At 41.2% G+C, this 16,837-nt stretch overlaps 1 protein-coding gene across 1 annotated transcript in view; it reads left to right on the top strand.

Annotated features, from left to right (window-relative positions):
- The window catches only part of KIF13B (kinesin family member 13B), a 133,669-nt gene that overhangs the window by 98,577 nt on the left and 18,255 nt on the right, over positions 1–16,837 (top strand). Inside the window, exons 30-37 of the mRNA XM_086743592.1 lie at positions 276–400; positions 1,518–1,694; positions 3,618–3,710; positions 4,923–5,075; positions 6,054–6,131; positions 6,713–6,766; positions 13,945–14,062; positions 14,389–14,522. Of these exons, the coding sequence (XP_086599718.1) occupies positions 276–400; positions 1,518–1,694; positions 3,618–3,710; positions 4,923–5,075; positions 6,054–6,131; positions 6,713–6,766; positions 13,945–14,062; positions 14,389–14,522 (932 nt within the window). The remainder of the gene's footprint in view (positions 1–275; positions 401–1,517; positions 1,695–3,617; positions 3,711–4,922; positions 5,076–6,053; positions 6,132–6,712; positions 6,767–13,944; positions 14,063–14,388; positions 14,523–16,837) is intronic.

The raw sequence follows: 16,837 nt of genomic DNA, 5'->3' as shown, positions 1-16,837 counted from the left end.
GGCTGAGCAGTGCTGCTGAAAATACACCTGTGGGCAAGGAGGAGATGTTTGCTGGGGGAGATTCCTGCACAGTAGAGGACTTCATAAGGCACCCTTGAGTCTGTGACCCCAAATCTTGGTGCTGAGCTTTTGTAGGTATAGTGTTAAGTAGCCAAGCTGCAGAGTTAGTGATGAAAATGTGAATGTGAAAATGTGAATTCATTAATTGTCGGATGTTTTTAAAAAGGAGAATTGCTTTGTGTCTCCTCACCTTCTGCATTCACGTTTCTTTCTAGCTGATGACTTCAGTTCCCAAGATAACCTTGATGACCCAGAAGCGGGTGGGTGGGATGCTACTCTCATTGCAGAAGAGGAGGAGGAATTCTTTGAACTACAGATTGTGAAGCATCATGATAGCGAGGTGAGCAGAGATGCAGACCAGTATATTTAGCTGAGTTGTCTTTTGGTAGTTCTCTTTATGTATTAAGATGTGAGAATAATAAGACAGCATACAAAGGATACAACTCTTGTTTCTTATATAACTGACTTCGTGTTTTCAAGGAATATTTGCTAGGAGTCCAACCATGATTTGAAAAATAATAAAACTCAGGGATCTTCCTGAATCTAAATCCAAAAACTTGAGATTCTGAGTTTGTGTTTAAAAAAAGCAAAATGAACCCCATGAGCAAATTAGAGTACGGAAGCCCCCAGCTGAAAAACAAAAAAATTAACTGTTGCTACGGTTGACGTATTTCTCTCTGCATTGTTACATTCATTGTACTCCGTTTTGCCACGTAGCTCATAGTTTTACGACTTTGCAATTGCTGGTTTATAATTTTGCTATTCATTCTAGAATCTCTGATTTCTTTTTTTTAACCTTAAAATTTTGCTCCTTACTCTGAAACATGTTTCTGTTTATATTTTCAGAGGAGCTTTATTCCTGATGGTTTTAGTAGGTTTTTTGTTCTCTTTTGTTTTTAAAGCCTGGAATGATGGCTGCCAGACCTTTTTTCTTATGGCTTAGGGACAAACCATTTAAATCTTCAGTGATACTTATATTTTAACATTCAAGAAGAGAAATTCCAGCTTTTGCTGTATTGCTAGAAATGTTTCAGCAAGGTTCCTTCTCAAATACAGACAGGAGAGTTTATGTGGTGTGGTGGAAGGTTTTCCCTGCAATATCTGTTGCTCTCTGGTTTATCTTAATAAATTAGGCCAAATGGTCCTCTAGTTCTGCATATTTTATAATTTATTTGCAATGATCCTGGGTATTGAAAGATCTTTTTTTTCAAGAGGAAATGTTCCAGCGTTTGAGCAAGTTGGCATTTTTAATCCCAACATCTTCATTTGGCACACTAATTTTGATTTTTTAAATGGCCTCTTCTGAAGTGCAGGGATTTTTCTTCATAGGGTGTGAAATGGAGAAGCCGACTCTCAAAATTTATGTATTATGTATTTTTGTTAATTATGCTTAATTAATTACAGTTAATTATACACCTAATTATGCTTATTAGAGGATACATTTTTTTCCTTTGCAGGTGAAAGCAGAAGCCTCGTGGGATTCCACAGTCCACGACTGCATCCAGCTCAGCAAAGGAACGGCAGCAGATGAAAGAGTTTACCTGATCGTGAGAGCCACCGTCCAGCTCAGCCACCCTGCCGAAATGCAATTAGTGTTACGCAAGCGCATTTGTGTTAACGTCTACGGCAGACAGGTACATCTTCTTATAATCCTTCACGCTTTCGCTCTGCCCTGGGTTTATCACTGCTTGAAGAGGGGAAGGCTGCGATTTGTGCAAAATGCTGCTGCTGTCACTCTTTTTTTTGTGTATCGGCCTTCGTCTCTGCCTAAATGGAAGCGCCGTGTCAATGGCGTGCATAGAGACTTCAAGCTACCAAGTCATTTTTATATCTTTTCCAGGAAGACCTTATAGTGGTCTTCCAGTACCTCAAGGGGGCCTACAAAAAAGATGGGGAGAAACTCTTCAGCAGGGCCTGTTGTGACAAGACTAGGGGTAACGGTTTCAAAATAGAGGGAGGTAGATTTAGATTAGATATTAGGAAAAAAATTTTTACGCTGAGGGTGGTAGAACACTGTCCCAGTTTGCCCAGAGAGGCGGTGGATGCCCCATCCCTGGAAACATTCCAGGCCAGGTTGGCCGGGGCTCTGAGCAACCTGATGTGGTTGGGGATGTCCCTGCTCCTGGCAGGGGGGTTGGACTGGGTGGCCTTTGAAGGTCCCTTCCAACCCAAACCATTCTATGATTCTGTGTTGTGGATGATAATGCAGCTTTTTTTAAAGGCTCAATGGCATCCAATATGGAAGATTTGAGTATTATTTGTTTTAACTACTAAGTGCTTTATCCCCAGTCACTGGAAAAAGTAGAAAGAGCTAACTTCTTAGGAGCTTGGAGTTCATGTTTTGCTAAAACTGTGCTTTGGAAGAAACTTGTGTGTTTCCCTAGTATGTTCACACATTACTGCTCACCATTTCTATTTATGCCTCCAGATATTTAGAGATAAACCAGCAATCGTTGCAGCAGAAGTCCACTTGTGTAATTTTTCAAAGTTAATAACTCTTGGTCTTTTATGTTTTCCAGTTGACTTGTGCTCTTACAATATTGTGTAGGTGAGAGCAGAATGTTGATAAATGGAGAGCAGAAGGTTGTCATTCCATTTGCAGCATCGTGTCCCGAAAAATATTTCATTCTTGAGAAAGGTGGTGAGGAAGAGTCTGTTCATCATTGTCTCAGAATCCAGCTTCCCCGAGCAGTGATAATGACAAAGCAGAAAACCCCAATTGTTATTCTGTTTGCACATCTGTAGTTAAAATCTGAAGCAAGAGCAGAAGAGGTGTAGTCACACCCAGAAACCCCGTAGGCAGCTCTTAAACTGCTTTTAGTTCTAGGAACAGAAGAGCTACACTTCTTGGTGCTTCGATCGGGCAAAAGCTTTTTCTGAGAAAGGGAACAATGAATTTTTTGTCGTATAGAACAGAAGAGTGTATTCAATAGATAAGTTGCGCATGACAGTAATTACAATTGTGTTAAGTTTTCATCAATTCTGTTTTCTACGGATTTAGTCAATGATGTTTTTTACTGCTATTCAACGCGGAATCTTTGGCTTTCTTGCTAGGTTTGTAAAAATCCTCGTCAATAACCTTTCCCGGGTGTTCGTCTCGGCAGCATCTTTGAGTGACTCATCTCTGCATTAATTCAACAGTCCGGTTCTTAACCCTGCAAGGCGCCAAGTCAGCATAAACAATGACCATGCCCCCTTAAATCATTCTTCATAACGATCTCTTTGGTCAAGAATTTAATGCCTGTGCTTGTCAATATTCAAGACAAGTCACCTAGGGCTCTACCAAAAAAAAAAAAAAAATCTCTAGAATTAGCAAATGCTTTGTGCGCTGGTTAAGCGGTCACCTTGCAATGAAGGAAGTTAATCCTTTCTCTGTATCTGAAATACAAACAAGCAAATTATTTGTCTCCAAGTTAGTCTTTTACATATTTATTGGCTAGTCTCTTGGGTTTGTACTTCTTTCTTTGTAAACTATATTTGCTTCAGTTGAAATGTTAAACCATGTTTTTCTTAAAGCGAGAAATATTTTCCTTTTTTTTTTTTTTGCCTCCCCACAGGGTTTTGCACAGAGTTTCCTCCGAAGAATGTCTCACCGAAGTTCCATTCCTGGCTGTGGTGTCACTTTCGAGATAGTCTCAAATATTCCAGAGGTGAAGAAGAAATCAGAGCATCTGAAATTGGCTAAGAGCCTCTAACTTTCTGATTTTTTCCCTTATTTTGAGCACGCTAGCTCTTGCTGCTGCAAGCATAAACTATGGTTCTTATAAAAGATAAGCATATTCCTTTACGTGCTGTGACTTAGCAGCAACCTGTGTCTTATCATAGGTTGTGTTTTGTTGAGTGAGCATCTCTTTGCTCAGGTTCTTGAAGAAACATTTTAAAGAAAGAGAAAAAGGGGAGGAAAGATGGGTAGGAGAAGCACCTAAGATAGGGAACATGAGAATACGTGAAAAATAACAAATTGGCATTTTCTAAGTGATGTCTTTATGCAACTCTTGATTCCTGAACGTGTTCCTAGTTAGATGCTAATCCCTTCCTTCCCAACAGATGCTCTATCAGAGCACTTGTGAGAACATTAACACATGAAGAGCCAGAAGTCTGATTGCTGCCTGACTGTGTCTTTTATTTTCAGCTGTATTTCGCACTCTGCGTTGAAATGCTTCTCAAGCAATGTTCTATTTCTTTTTCTTGCAAGTTGCTTGAAATTTTGTTTTCCTCACGGAAGAGATAATGCCCTGAATGTGTTTGAGCACTTTTTAATTGCAGGATATCTGACCTGCAGCCCTTTTGCTAACCAATGGCAGTGTCTCACTGCAGACTCTCAAAAACTCTCAGGACAAGGGGCAATGGTTTCAAAATAGGGGGAGGGAGATTCAGATCAGATATTAGGAAAGAATTTTTTACACTGAGGGTTGTAGAACCCTGTCCCAGGTTGCCCAGAGAGGTGGTGGATGCCCCATCCCTGGAAACATTCCAGGCCAGGTTGGCCGGGGCTCTGAGCAACCTGATGTGGTTGGAGATGTCCCTGCTCCTGGCAGGGGGGTTGGACTGGGTGGGCTTTGAAGGTCCCTTCCAACCCAAACCATTCTATGATTCTCTGATTCTAAAAACAAAAAGCAAAAGAACAATAACCATATATAGCTTGAGATGTCTGTGACAGCGGTAGGAGCACCCACGGAGCTGACGTGGCATGAGTTCCTTCAGTGTCATGAGGCCAACCAGACCTCTGAGTCTGCCCCTGAGCTTAGTGGAAAACAATGTTGAATCTGTCCTGCGTGTTTTAAAAGTACTTTGTCTTCAGGACTGAGGTGGGAGGTTTTCATTTTATTTTCAAAGGATGTCATTTCTTTTTGTCTTCCTAGGATGCCCAAGGAGCTGAAGAGCGGGAGGCACTAGCCAGAATGGCAGCGAACGTTGAAGATGCGGCTTCAGCTGACTCTGAAGCCTATATTGAGAAGTACTTGCGGAGCGTGCTGGCTGTGGAGAACATTCTCACCTTGGACCGGCTGCGCCAGGTCTGTTTGGAAGGCCGTAGCGGGCAGCAGAGAGTATGCTTACTGAGAGCAGTGTATGCCCATGCAGATGTTCTCCTAAGCGCTCGCAACGGCTAACAAACCAAAGCCACCGCTTCAGTGCCTACCTCAGCCTGACAAAGTGTGCATGTGGCAAGCATCCAAAGCAGCAAATGTAGCTCTCTTTAGAGATGTTCTCACTCAACTATCTGCAATATGGATGGATGGGACGGGAAGCTTTATATCCAGTGCACTATTATGGGATCCTTGGTTTGTTTTTAAGACCATGCATTGCTAATTATGGTTCAGAAAAAGTAGTTGTGTGGCATTGGCTTTTGCTTTCGCAAGCTTGGGCTTTTGTAATAATTTTTGAAGTTGCTAGTAGAATTCTTGTCGTTTTGTCCATATTCTACCTTGAAGTAAACAAACCCATTCTATCAATAGGTAAGACATGGATCGGGTTAATCTTAAGTACTGTAACTTGATCTGTTTAGCAGGAAAAATACAGGAGAAACGTTTATTGAAAATTGTTCTTCTGGATATAAATTATGCAAGCACAAAAGAAAGTTATGCAAAACAAGCTGGAGTGTGCGCCTGCCCACTATAAATTAATGGTGAAGTGTGATGCACTTTTAAGTCATGAAAGCAAGTTCACTGTCACAGATAATTAGTTTAAAGGATTAAATTAGGAGCTGAGCTAGGAAAGGGAGTCGTAGTCATCGCATCTGTACCAGTTGTTGTCTAGGATCAGAACTAGCTGTAAAATCCCATGCATGCCAGTCAGCAGTATATATATGTTAAGGTTCCAGCCATGTTACGTGCAAGTTTTAGATTGCAGTAGACTTTACAGACAGGAGTCTGTGCAGCAAGGCTGTTTAGAAACATTTTTCTTATCTAGACAAAGCTATCCTGGGATGATTGGAGCTTAGATTCTCTCAAAACGTGCGTATTTTCTTTGTTTTGCTTCTCTATGATTGGCAGGAGGTTGCTGTAAAAGAGCAGCTGATGGGAAAAGGAAAACTCTGCCGCAGGAGCCTGAGCTCTCCCAATGTGAATCGGGTGAGTATTCCATCCTGGCATCTGCAGCTTCTTGAGGGCAGCCAGTCCAGTCTTTCAATGCCAGAGTCATGGGGTATAGCAGTAAATTCCCTTCTGTTTGTGCTGTTTGTGAGCACGTAAATCGGTAAGCAGAGGCAAAATCTGCACATATTCATACTTTCATCATACAGGCTAGTGTGCCTGAGAGCACTCCCTTAAATCCAGACTATCTGAAAAAGCAATGTAAAAAGAACTACTTCTTTTTTTTTTCTTTTCTGAACATTGGCATTTTTTTTCATTTCAAGTTGAAGATTTTTTTTTTCTCTTTTTGTTTAGAAGATTTGAAAGCAAGTTACAAGTATTTACTGAACTTAAACTTTGTGATAGTGTTGTGCGTAAGAAAGATGAGACTTCTGTTCTATCTTTTGGTAGAACTAGTAATCAAACTTGTCAAATTCTGGCTCCTTCCAGGTCAATAATTGGGATTTCACCTTTCATCTCTTGGATTTCTTTTGACCTTTCTTTGTGTTTGTCAAGAGACATATTTATCAGTTGTTTAAGTTTTCGTTAAGAAATAACTCTGCTTGTCTTAACTATTTCAGCTTTCTGGAAGCCGGCAAGATTTAGCACCCCCCTATAACCTGAGCAGTAACCGGGTAAGCATCTGAAGGCCTCCTGGGAAATCTTCTGTAGGAAAAAAAACAGCTACAGTGACTACACTGTACCAGTTACAGGGGCATAAGTGGGAAATATCTGTAAAACTCGAGGCACTCGTGCGCTCCTTGTATCCTTGGGACTGTTCCTAGGACATGCTAGTGTTGGATGTGCCACGCTAGACCTCTCTGGGAAGGTTCCCAGCCCTTCGTCAGTGACACAGTGCTGCTGCCAACCACTGTGGCAGCCCTGAGTTGACCAGACGAGATTAAATGTAGCCATCCGTCACGCAGGAGCGCGCTTGTAGGGGGAAATTTTCTCATCGTCAAGCTGCAGAGCTCTTCCAAAGCTTTCACGTGGGTGGATGAACTTCTGGGTAGGGGACAAATTTGGGTTCATATGTAAGTTCAGGTCCACCTCTAGGACAGAGCAGAGGCCTATGAAGAGAGTCTCTGACCTTCAGAGGGACACCAGCGGTCTTAAGCTTGTGAAGGGCGATAATTCAGCCCATGCACTCCTTAAAAACAACAGTCTAGATCAAAAGTATTTCTTTAAAATGTGAAAGATTAAATTTAAACTTATTTTCCAAAGCCTAGATAAACTGAAGGGTCTTCTCCTGATGGATATTCTCCCAGCAAGCGAGTAGTCATTTTAAAAGGGAGAATCTAGTGGTGACAGGGCATTTAATGCATAATGCAGTTGCAGGGAATAATAGAATTTTGATGTAGTGCTCCAGCATTGGTTGCTAAATCTGCTACATCTGATCCATGTGGAGAATGCTAAAATATGTGCAGGTGATAAAGTGCTTATAGCAACTTCTATTTGGAGAGAACTGTGGGGTGTTTCAATATTGTAGGGTTTTAAAGCACAAATTAAAGAGCGGGGTTCTTAACAATTTCTGTTTTTCTCCTCCCTTCCCCTCAATGATTTCTCTCATTGCATGTTTCAGAGTCCAAAGGTCCCAGCAGAGGTAATGCATTAGGTCCACCTAATGAGTGGGATAATAATTTTATCTCACTATGAAGTTTATTTTGCTCACTTACACGCTTTCCCTCCCTGCTTTGAAGATGCTGCTGGTGGTGTCTCATTTGCATAGTAGACAGCAAATGAGTTTTTCCATTGAGAAGCCTGTCATTAATGCAGTCTGCAACTGGTACAAATGGGAGAAGTTTTTCCTTGGGTGCATCCTAGGGTTTGTCACAGAGCTATAGCTATTTAACGCCGTTTCTCAGAGTTCTTTGGACAGGGTGAAGTTATTTCAGAAATGGGCCCATCTCAGCAAAAAAAAAAAAATATATATGTAGACATGAAAGCAACGAAATATCTGCCAGTTGTGTGTACATTAGCCTGGAGATGAGATAAGCGTTGAGAGTTTCTTCCGAACCTTTCTCAGGTTTTATGGCTATAGATAGTTCAGCGTTAACAACTCTTGATTTCTAGGAAAGAATTAGTTTAAATTAATACTGGGTCAATGGAAAACATGTTTATCCCTGGAGAAGTGGCTGTTTGTCCCCTTAGTTGTACCAAATTGGTTAGCCAGAGTTAATTGTCAATGGTTTGCATGGGGTTCTGCAGCTTTTCCCCGTGGTTGATGTAGCCGCTGCCAACCACGCCGTGCTGCTGTAGGATGGAGCTGAGATTGGGGAGCTCACCTCCTTGCTTGCACCGTGCTTCCTTCCAAGGCGCTTGTTACTCAGGACATGGAGGGTGCAGACTCCTCTGTCACACATTTCTGATCTCAGATGGATCTCGGGTTCGGCTTCCACAGGGAGATGAATGAAAGCTTTTGTAATCACAATGGAGGGTTAAACAAATTCTTAAATGTTCCTGTGGCACGCAGACATCATAAAGCACATGAGTGATGTCAGTCCTCTCTATTTTAGCATAAAGGATCTGAGAATGGCTTGGTGTGCAGAGTTCTAGCTAAGTTTTTGTCACTTGCAGAGAAATTTAGTGAAAAAGAAGTCTTCTCCAGCAGTCATAAATTGTTATTTTACTGGGAATTTGGTTTTTACAAGTGACTAGAATGAGCTAATCTCAAATGCGTGGTTTATTGTATCACAAGAAACATCAGTCACAGGATAGTAACGGCATCCTGAACTGGGTGGAGAACTAATCTGTCAAGGCTGCTTACTTTATTTTAGTGGAAACGCTCAACACATTTCAGAGTATTCCTCTCCTTAACTTTTATTCCATTCCTTCATTTTTCTCTCTAATTTTAACATTAGCATTCCTTGCATTCCTGCTGTCTTTACCGTGGATTTTTATTTTTGTGGAAAGGGCTCTTGAGTCTCATTCCTCTACGTAGAACACCAGTCATACTGGTAAAATTGTGAATGTGGGCTCTGCTTCGTTCTTCAGCGCTATAAATAGCCAGGACTTGTTCCCTTGTACATAAGAATATTAAACAAGTTAGAATGAGAAGTAAAGATGGTGTTGGTGCAAGTAAAACAGGCAGGTCAGGAGTTTCCAGACTTAGGACCCGGCTTCATCTTGTTACTACAAACATGGATGGGTAGTCACAGCCGCGTTTGGTCTCACCTTGAAGTTATATCAGCTTGCTTAGATGAGAAAAAGCCAGGTTTTACTCCTGTAACCATGTCTGTAGTGACAAAAGGAGAGTGAGATGAATCGTATTTCATCTTGCACATCAGCACAGGTCAGGTGATGCAGGAATACGGAGTCTTAGAGGTGAGATAAAGTACGCAGCTGGATTTTTACATTCCAAGGTGCTTGCACTGGAAGTTTACACAGTTGACTTTAACTGGATTAATCAAATGCACAAAGAGTTGAAGGCACCTCTGACTTGTTTTAAAGGCCTTCTTTTGACTAGAATCACCTCCTGATGAAAAATTTCATGGGTTGTTCTTAAAATACCTTTGCACAACAGCCATTCCTGTCTTTGACAGTCGTCCTTCCTTTCCCAAAGGTCCAGTGGTTTGTAGGTCAAAAGTCTTGTATCCAAAAGGCAAGTAAGACAAGGTTGTGCCACTTAACCTTCAGGTTTTACTGGGAACCAGAGTTTTTTCACCACATTGGTACCACGTAGATCAATTGGAATAATCTCGCTGTTCTTGAGAACAAGTGCCTTTTGTCCTGGCTGCGTGCTTGTATTTAAGTGCTACATGGTCGCCTTTTGCTAAGCATTTTCTGAACTGCTAAAATAATAAAACACAAGAACTGTTCATTTTTCTTACCCAGTGGCAGCATTTTAATGGTCTGTCAACTTCAAGAAAAGAATTGTTGTCAGGTAAAGCCTACAGATGACTCTAGGTAGCGATCACCCATATTTGCTCTAAAGATGTTGTGCGTGTCGGTGCTGACTTGAAATAAATTCCCTGGTGTTTTTCATGGAGGATGTGTGAAAGAAGGGAATGCAGAGGAGAAGGTATTATAGAAATAAAACACTTTATAAACAGCACTGTATCAAAATACATCAAGGGACGTGCGTTCTTCCAGTGGCTATTTTTGATTTGTTAAATTAAATCACTTGACCTCTGTTTGGTCACTTGGCAGAGACCAAATATATTAATGAAATGATGGCTTCTCTGGGCAAATGATTTACAAGCTTCCTTTCTCTCACCACCCTCCTTGATAGAGGAAAGATTCACCGCACTTAAATAAATACCAGTTTCTTAGACTGAAACTTTAAGTGTTTCAGTGAATGCAGAAAGCAATCATGTGAGTGCTATGTAACATGCATATGTGAAACTTGGGAACTTCATCAAGTTAATATAGTTAATAATTCTTATATTTTTTTCTTTCTTCTTGTGAGATTGAGTTGGGTTATATTTCAATCCAGTTTTGTAAAATCAATCATTCATGAATTTGCCTCTGCAGATTCTTCGCATGACAGTTGACCCTTTTGGTTGCCTTCAGTATTTTCTTTTGCAAATGTTTCTCCACGTGTTGCCCCGATTTACCGACTTTTTAATGGGTTGCTGTCATCTCAGAGCTGACAAATCTGACCTTCAGTCTAAAATTATAATCTTTAAAAACTCAACATACTTTAAGTACAGCCAGGCAAATCCTATTCTCAAGTGCATGTTCCTGTTCTCAGGACCTGCGTTTTGTTTAACCTGGCAAAATGTAGATCATTAAATTAAAATTATGTAGACTATGTAGTCATCCATAATATTAAGAGTGATGCAGAATTTCCTAAAGATCCTAAGAAAAAAGTCCTTCCTAAGGAAAAAGTCACTGAATCTCACCATTCTCTCTGCACAGGATGAAGATTCTGAAAGTGTTTTGCTCTGTTTCTTACCTGTGACTGTGACTTCTGAATCATTCTTCAAACGGGTCTAGAAAGTCAGGATACTTGCCTGAAATTATTTTTCTTGGAACGGTCATTGAAGGGCACTTCTGACTCAACAAATCATGATTCAGAAAATGATTCAGTTGCTTCTTAACCTGCATTGAGTCAGTGTTCTAGTAAGCTAGAAAACTTTCCCCTAAATAGTCTTTGTTTCTTATGTCTCTGTGGTGTCCAGAAGCATTTAGACTTGGCTTGTAGGTAGAAAATTGTTAAGACATGTCACCTTTGTCCATTTGTCTTTGGTAAGTGGATCATTATCTTGTGATCCAAAAGTAACACTAATCAAACTTCATGATGTCCTGCAAAAAAGAAGCCTTCAGATGCTTTGCGCTCTTCCATAGTTCTTTTTCTTAACCTGATGCCAACATCTACTAGTCTGCTTGCAGACCAGACCAGAGGGCAACAAAACCAAACAGTATTTCAGGATTGTTTGAGTCTTGTGATGGCTTCCCACCACATAGTCCTCTGGTTTTTTTTAAATCCTTCAGCACTACTGAGCTGGTGCATCCAAAAAATCCTGAATTACACTGAGCTATTTTCCCCATCCAGGTAGAGTATGAACTCTTTTCCTGCGTTTTGTCTCTTCTCTTGCAAACTAACCCGTCAGTGGGTGCCAGAGAAGGAGACTTCAGGAAACATTTCGTGTCCTGAAGGGGAAGACAGTTTGAGCATAGTCTGAAGTCGCTGGCTGTTTCCATGCTGGTTCTCAATGTCTGCTGCGGCGTTTGAAATGATCAAAATGGCAGGGTGAGAAAGCAGTGTCTTGAATGGATGTAAGTGGGGCAAGACTACATGCAGTAAGGCCACCAGTAAGGTGGCCAAGGTCACCAGCTGCACTAGTTGAAACACAAGATGGCAAAAGCCTGCCTGAGGGTTTCTGGGGAGTGGAATAGGAAAGAGAAACATTTTGTGGGAAGAATTTTCCAGACATAGGCATGACTTTTTGATGTGTGTAAGAAATAAAGGAGTTACAGGTCAAAGATAATGCCTAAGCTATGGGCTTAAGGTATGGGTAAAACAGCTCTCTGGTCCACACTGATAGAGCAGGAAGCTTTCAAGAAGGGCTTAAACACCAAAATCCTCAAAAATACAACACTAAACAAACCCCTGGTATGACTGCTAGTCCCAGCCTGGGTTACATCAGTTTTGACATTCAGGATGGCTGCCTCCAGTCAACTCGGACATCCATTAGTCTGTAGGTACCCCAAACGTTACTTCACAGAAACCACGCCTGTTGTCTCTACATTCAATAATATTGTGTTAGCTAGTAGAGGTCTGAAGATGGATCCTGCTCTGCAAAAGTGCAAGTTACTTGCTATTCAAAGCAGGAGAGCTTCTATGGGACGATCTTATAGATCCAAATGGAAACGATTTTTGCTCTGGGCTGCTCAGTGTGACCTTCAACCCATTGGAGAAATCTATTCCTCCTATCCCGGCTTATTTATTATTTGTGAAATGCTCATGACTTCAAGTTACAGTTAAGAACAGTTTAGCTGCCTGTCATTTTTCTGTTCAGGGTCGGACTATTTCCTTGCATCCAACAGCATGAAGGTTCTTCAAAAGGCGCATTTCTCTTTCCCCCAGGAAAAAAAATACATAAAACTTGTGTTCTGTGATGTAGCAGCTTTATCCATCCCTTGTGCCTCCCTTCTGATATGTTCACTGTACCGTCTCATTGTGAAAGTATTTTTCTTTCTGTTACATATTTTAAAAGAACGAGCAAGATTCAGATACAATATAATCCAAACAAGTACCAACGTAGCATAACTCTTTACCAGAAGCGGGATCAGACTCTTCAGTTTGGCTGCACCATCCTGTCTTTGCAACCTCTGTTGCTGGAAAGGTGAAACTTTGCGAGTTTGTAGTCCTGAGGGCACTTTTCTACCTGAATAGGCAACATTGCAAGCAAACCTGTAAACGATTTTACATATCAAGATGATAAAGTTAGGAAAAACCAATTTGGCCACACAGATTCTTGATGCTTGTGCACTGGTGTGAAATACCTGCTTGGAGATTCTCTCTGTTAGTCAAGAGACTTGGTCATTGAGCCCATTTCTGATGCATAAGGTTGAGATGAAAGATGCAAAACCACAGCAGACCTTTGTAAAAGCGAGAGAAATCGCACCCCACACACAGAGTGTTGCGTGCCTCCCTTCGGATCCATGTGGTCCAAGCCCATCTAGAGAATCCTGGGACCTTGGCATGGCAAGGTCTGAAAATCATCATGTTTCATCTTCGCTAACCGTGTCAAAACTCTAATCTGTCTTTACTTAATCTTTTTCCTGACTCCTGGTATCTGCAGTTCGTTGTCATGTATTCCATCTCTCTCTTTTCCAGGCTGTTAGGAAAAATGACAGTGCCACAGTTGCTTCATCTTGATCTGACCAGCTCATCCATTCTCTGACCCTAGGCACTAATGTCCAGCCTTTAGGTCTAAGATCCTGTTTCTTTTCTTGTTCAGAGCTCTGTCTGTCTTCTCCCTTTCTATCTGACACTCTACATCCAGACTTCACCCCTGGCTGCTTCTGGAGTAGATACGCAAAATATTTAGGAATTTTGGACAGACAGTACTATTTGATTTTCACCTGCTTGTAGCATACTCAAAATACAGCTGCATAATTGAGTGAAATACTATAACTTCAAGGTCTGTAGGTAGACTTTTTCCGTGCCTTGATGCTGAGGGTGCTTGTCTTTGCAGGACTGGGTGTCTCGACTAAAAGTGCCTCTGGGGAAGGGTCTTTGCTCAGCTCTCTGCGTTCTAAACTTTGCAAAGGGGCTGTGCAGGCTGGCATGCTGTGTAAATACTGCTGGACTCTTGCTGGTGTGCCAACTTTGAAAAATGCATCTTTTTTTTTTTCCCTATAGGGCCGATGGGAGAGTCAGCAAGATGTATCCCAAGGTGCCACAAATTCCAGTAGAGGCATTAGTCCATCTCGGACCTCTCTGCCGGGCACTGGGCAGCAAAACCACTCGCCTGATCCAGGTAAGGGCTTTCCTAAAGCTGAGACAACTTTCCTAAAAATGTGAACATTTAGCAGTTGTGGCTTAGCTGCCCAGACTCTAGGAAACTCTATTTCTTCCCAAATTAATTAATTCTACCCACATTCATATGTCCCTTTGAAGGGGGGAGGAGCAAGCACTCAGTGCTTTTCCTTGGCTAATGCTTTGACCACTGGAAGATGTCATCTTAAACTAAAATGATAACAATTTTGTAATATTTCTTTAGGAGGTTTGGGGTTGGTTTTGGATTTTTTGCCTTTTCCTTTCCCCAAAGCACATCTGTTCTCATTTTTTAATTTTTTCTGACAGGTATCGGTAGCCTTGCTGCTTCCTACCTGAATCCTGTGAAGTCCTTTGTGCCTCAGATGCCCAAGCTGCTGAAGTCTCTCTTTCCTGTTAGAGATGAGAAAAAAGGCAGGCAGACCTCTCCACTTGTACAGCAGGTAAAAAATTAAATCGAACAAGCTACGCGGTAATATTGGTGAGTGCTGCTAGACTTGCTAGCAAAGTGCAGTTTTATATGTTGTTGCAGTGCAAACCGAGCTCTTAGTCACAGTAAAGCCTAGTGATGCATTTCCCCTCCGCTCTGTCTGGAGATCGTGGAGCTGTTTAAACTTATGGATACACTCAGCCCGCTTGGCTTTTTCGAAGTGCCAAGTACACGACCAGCGTGATTTACGGTAATACGGCTTGCAGCAGCAATGGTAAAATTTGTGAAGTGCACTTAGTGTTGTTTGTGTACTGCCAAGTGGAAAATGTAATTCTATTTTTAATTCATTATTTCATACACCGTTCCCTCCCACCCCTTGCATTTTACCATCTTCAGCTATTTACTTTGGAGAGTTGCTTTTGTTCACTCTCTTATTAATTCCACATGTTAGGGAAGCATTTTATTTTCTTTCCTTTTTTTTTTTTTTTTTTTGGGGGTGCTGTGCTACAAAACTCCACCTGTTCCAGATGTGGCTTCTGTGCTCTGAGCAGTAGCTAATGCATGGTCAGGCAGACTAGAAAAAGTCTTTTAAAGAAAACAGATTAAATACAGAATCCCATTATAAATGGTATTTTTTCCTTTATTTTAGAGTACACTAACATGTAGATGTTTTCAAAATTAACCTATTACAAACCTGACACACATAAAAATAAGGTATATTTAAAATAGTTTTTGTTTGTAGAGAGTAAAATAGCAGCAAAAGTTAAAAAAAGGAGCAAATTCTACTTCCAAATCTTATATAATTTAGTGCTTTACATTTTTGTGTTGTTTTCTGCCTACAAGAGCTTTAGTGTTGAGACTAGAATCGTATAAACTTACTCATCTATGGCATTTAGAGTATTAAAATTAAGACAGTGGCTTTCTTTAAAGGTATTCAGGTATTAAAAGATGCAAATAGGTGCTCTTTACAATTGCAGTGAGAGCCTTTCACCACTTCTTGACTTCTCACGGAATCAATGAGAGCCGAGATTAGAAGCGAGGCCTAATTTCCTGCCTCTAGTCTAGCCACTTGTTCCCACTCCTTCCCACTGTTCAAGATCAATCTTGCGTTATTTGTCTTGAAGTCGGTTTTTAAACTACAAAGACATCTATTTTAAGAGATTTGAATTCATGTTATGGATTACTATGGAAACTGAAGATTAGATCATGATTACGATGATTTTTAATAGGAGGGAATGCTATTTCTGCTTTGTTTTAAAAAAAACCCCAAAGCTAATATATAGAATCACAGAAGGGTTTGGGTGGGAAGGGAACATTTCAAGGCCACCCAGTCCAACCCCCCTGCCAGGAGCAGGGACATCTCCAACCACATCAGGTTGCTCACAGCCCCGGCCAACCTGGCCTGGAATGTTTCCAGGGATGGGGCATCCACCGCTTCTCTGGGCAACCTGGGACAAGTGTTTCAGCACCCTCAGCGTAAAAAATTTCTTCCTTATATCCCATCTAAATCTACCTCCATTTTAAAACCATGACCCCTCCTCCTATCAGTAAAAACCCCTATAAACCTATAAAACCCAGGAGTATGTGATGTTTTCGTGCTTGGTTGCATTGGAGAGCAACCGGAGTTTTTCCATGACTACTGAATCTGTATAATAAAATGAAATCTTAAAATTATTTGCTATTTTTAGATTAGTAATAGAACGAGTCAATTGTATTACAAATGCACCTGACTGGTTTGAGAGGGTTATAGATATTTTTCACAGCTCTATCAGTAGGGAAACAGGGCTTCTTCACTCCTGTTAGCAGTCACAGTGCAGCTGAGAGCAAAAACTGAAGGAACTGCTACAGAATTAGCTACGGCTTCTTCCGTGCAGCACAAAAAAATAAATACGTGCTGTAGTAGCAAGACTGGCTTTATATCGTGGCTCGTAATCTTTCTTGCTGTTTCATTATAATGATGCAAATGCGGTCAGAAGAATTTAAATGGCGGCGGTGAAGAACGGCTGTTGTATGCAGCGGATGATGGGGCTGCGGTGGGGCTCAGCGTTTGGCAGTTGGCTTTACCACCTCATTGCTAACCTGCCAGAGCAAGACAGCAGGCTGGGATTTCTTGCGTAACTGAGTAAACGACGTGATGGAGAGGACCCAAAATTATATTTCTGAGGGAAACACAACACATCTTAGCTCTGTGGAAGAATAAAACCTCGACACGTAGGGGCAGGGGACATAAATGAATGTGCAGGGTGAGAGTAGGAGGTAAACTACAAAAAACAGTGGGGAGGTGAAGCCAAAAGGATTTTTTTTGGCTGTAATTGGAAAGGAATCTGA

This window comes from Chlamydotis macqueenii, chromosome 3, assembly GCF_036417535.1.
Source record: "Chlamydotis macqueenii isolate bChlMac1 chromosome 3, bChlMac1.mat, whole genome shotgun sequence".
In the NCBI taxonomy this organism is placed as follows: Eukaryota; Metazoa; Chordata; class Aves; order Otidiformes; family Otididae; genus Chlamydotis; species Chlamydotis macqueenii.
The sequence above is the reverse complement of the archived record's forward strand: the minus strand, read 5'-3'. Positions and strand labels throughout refer to the sequence as shown.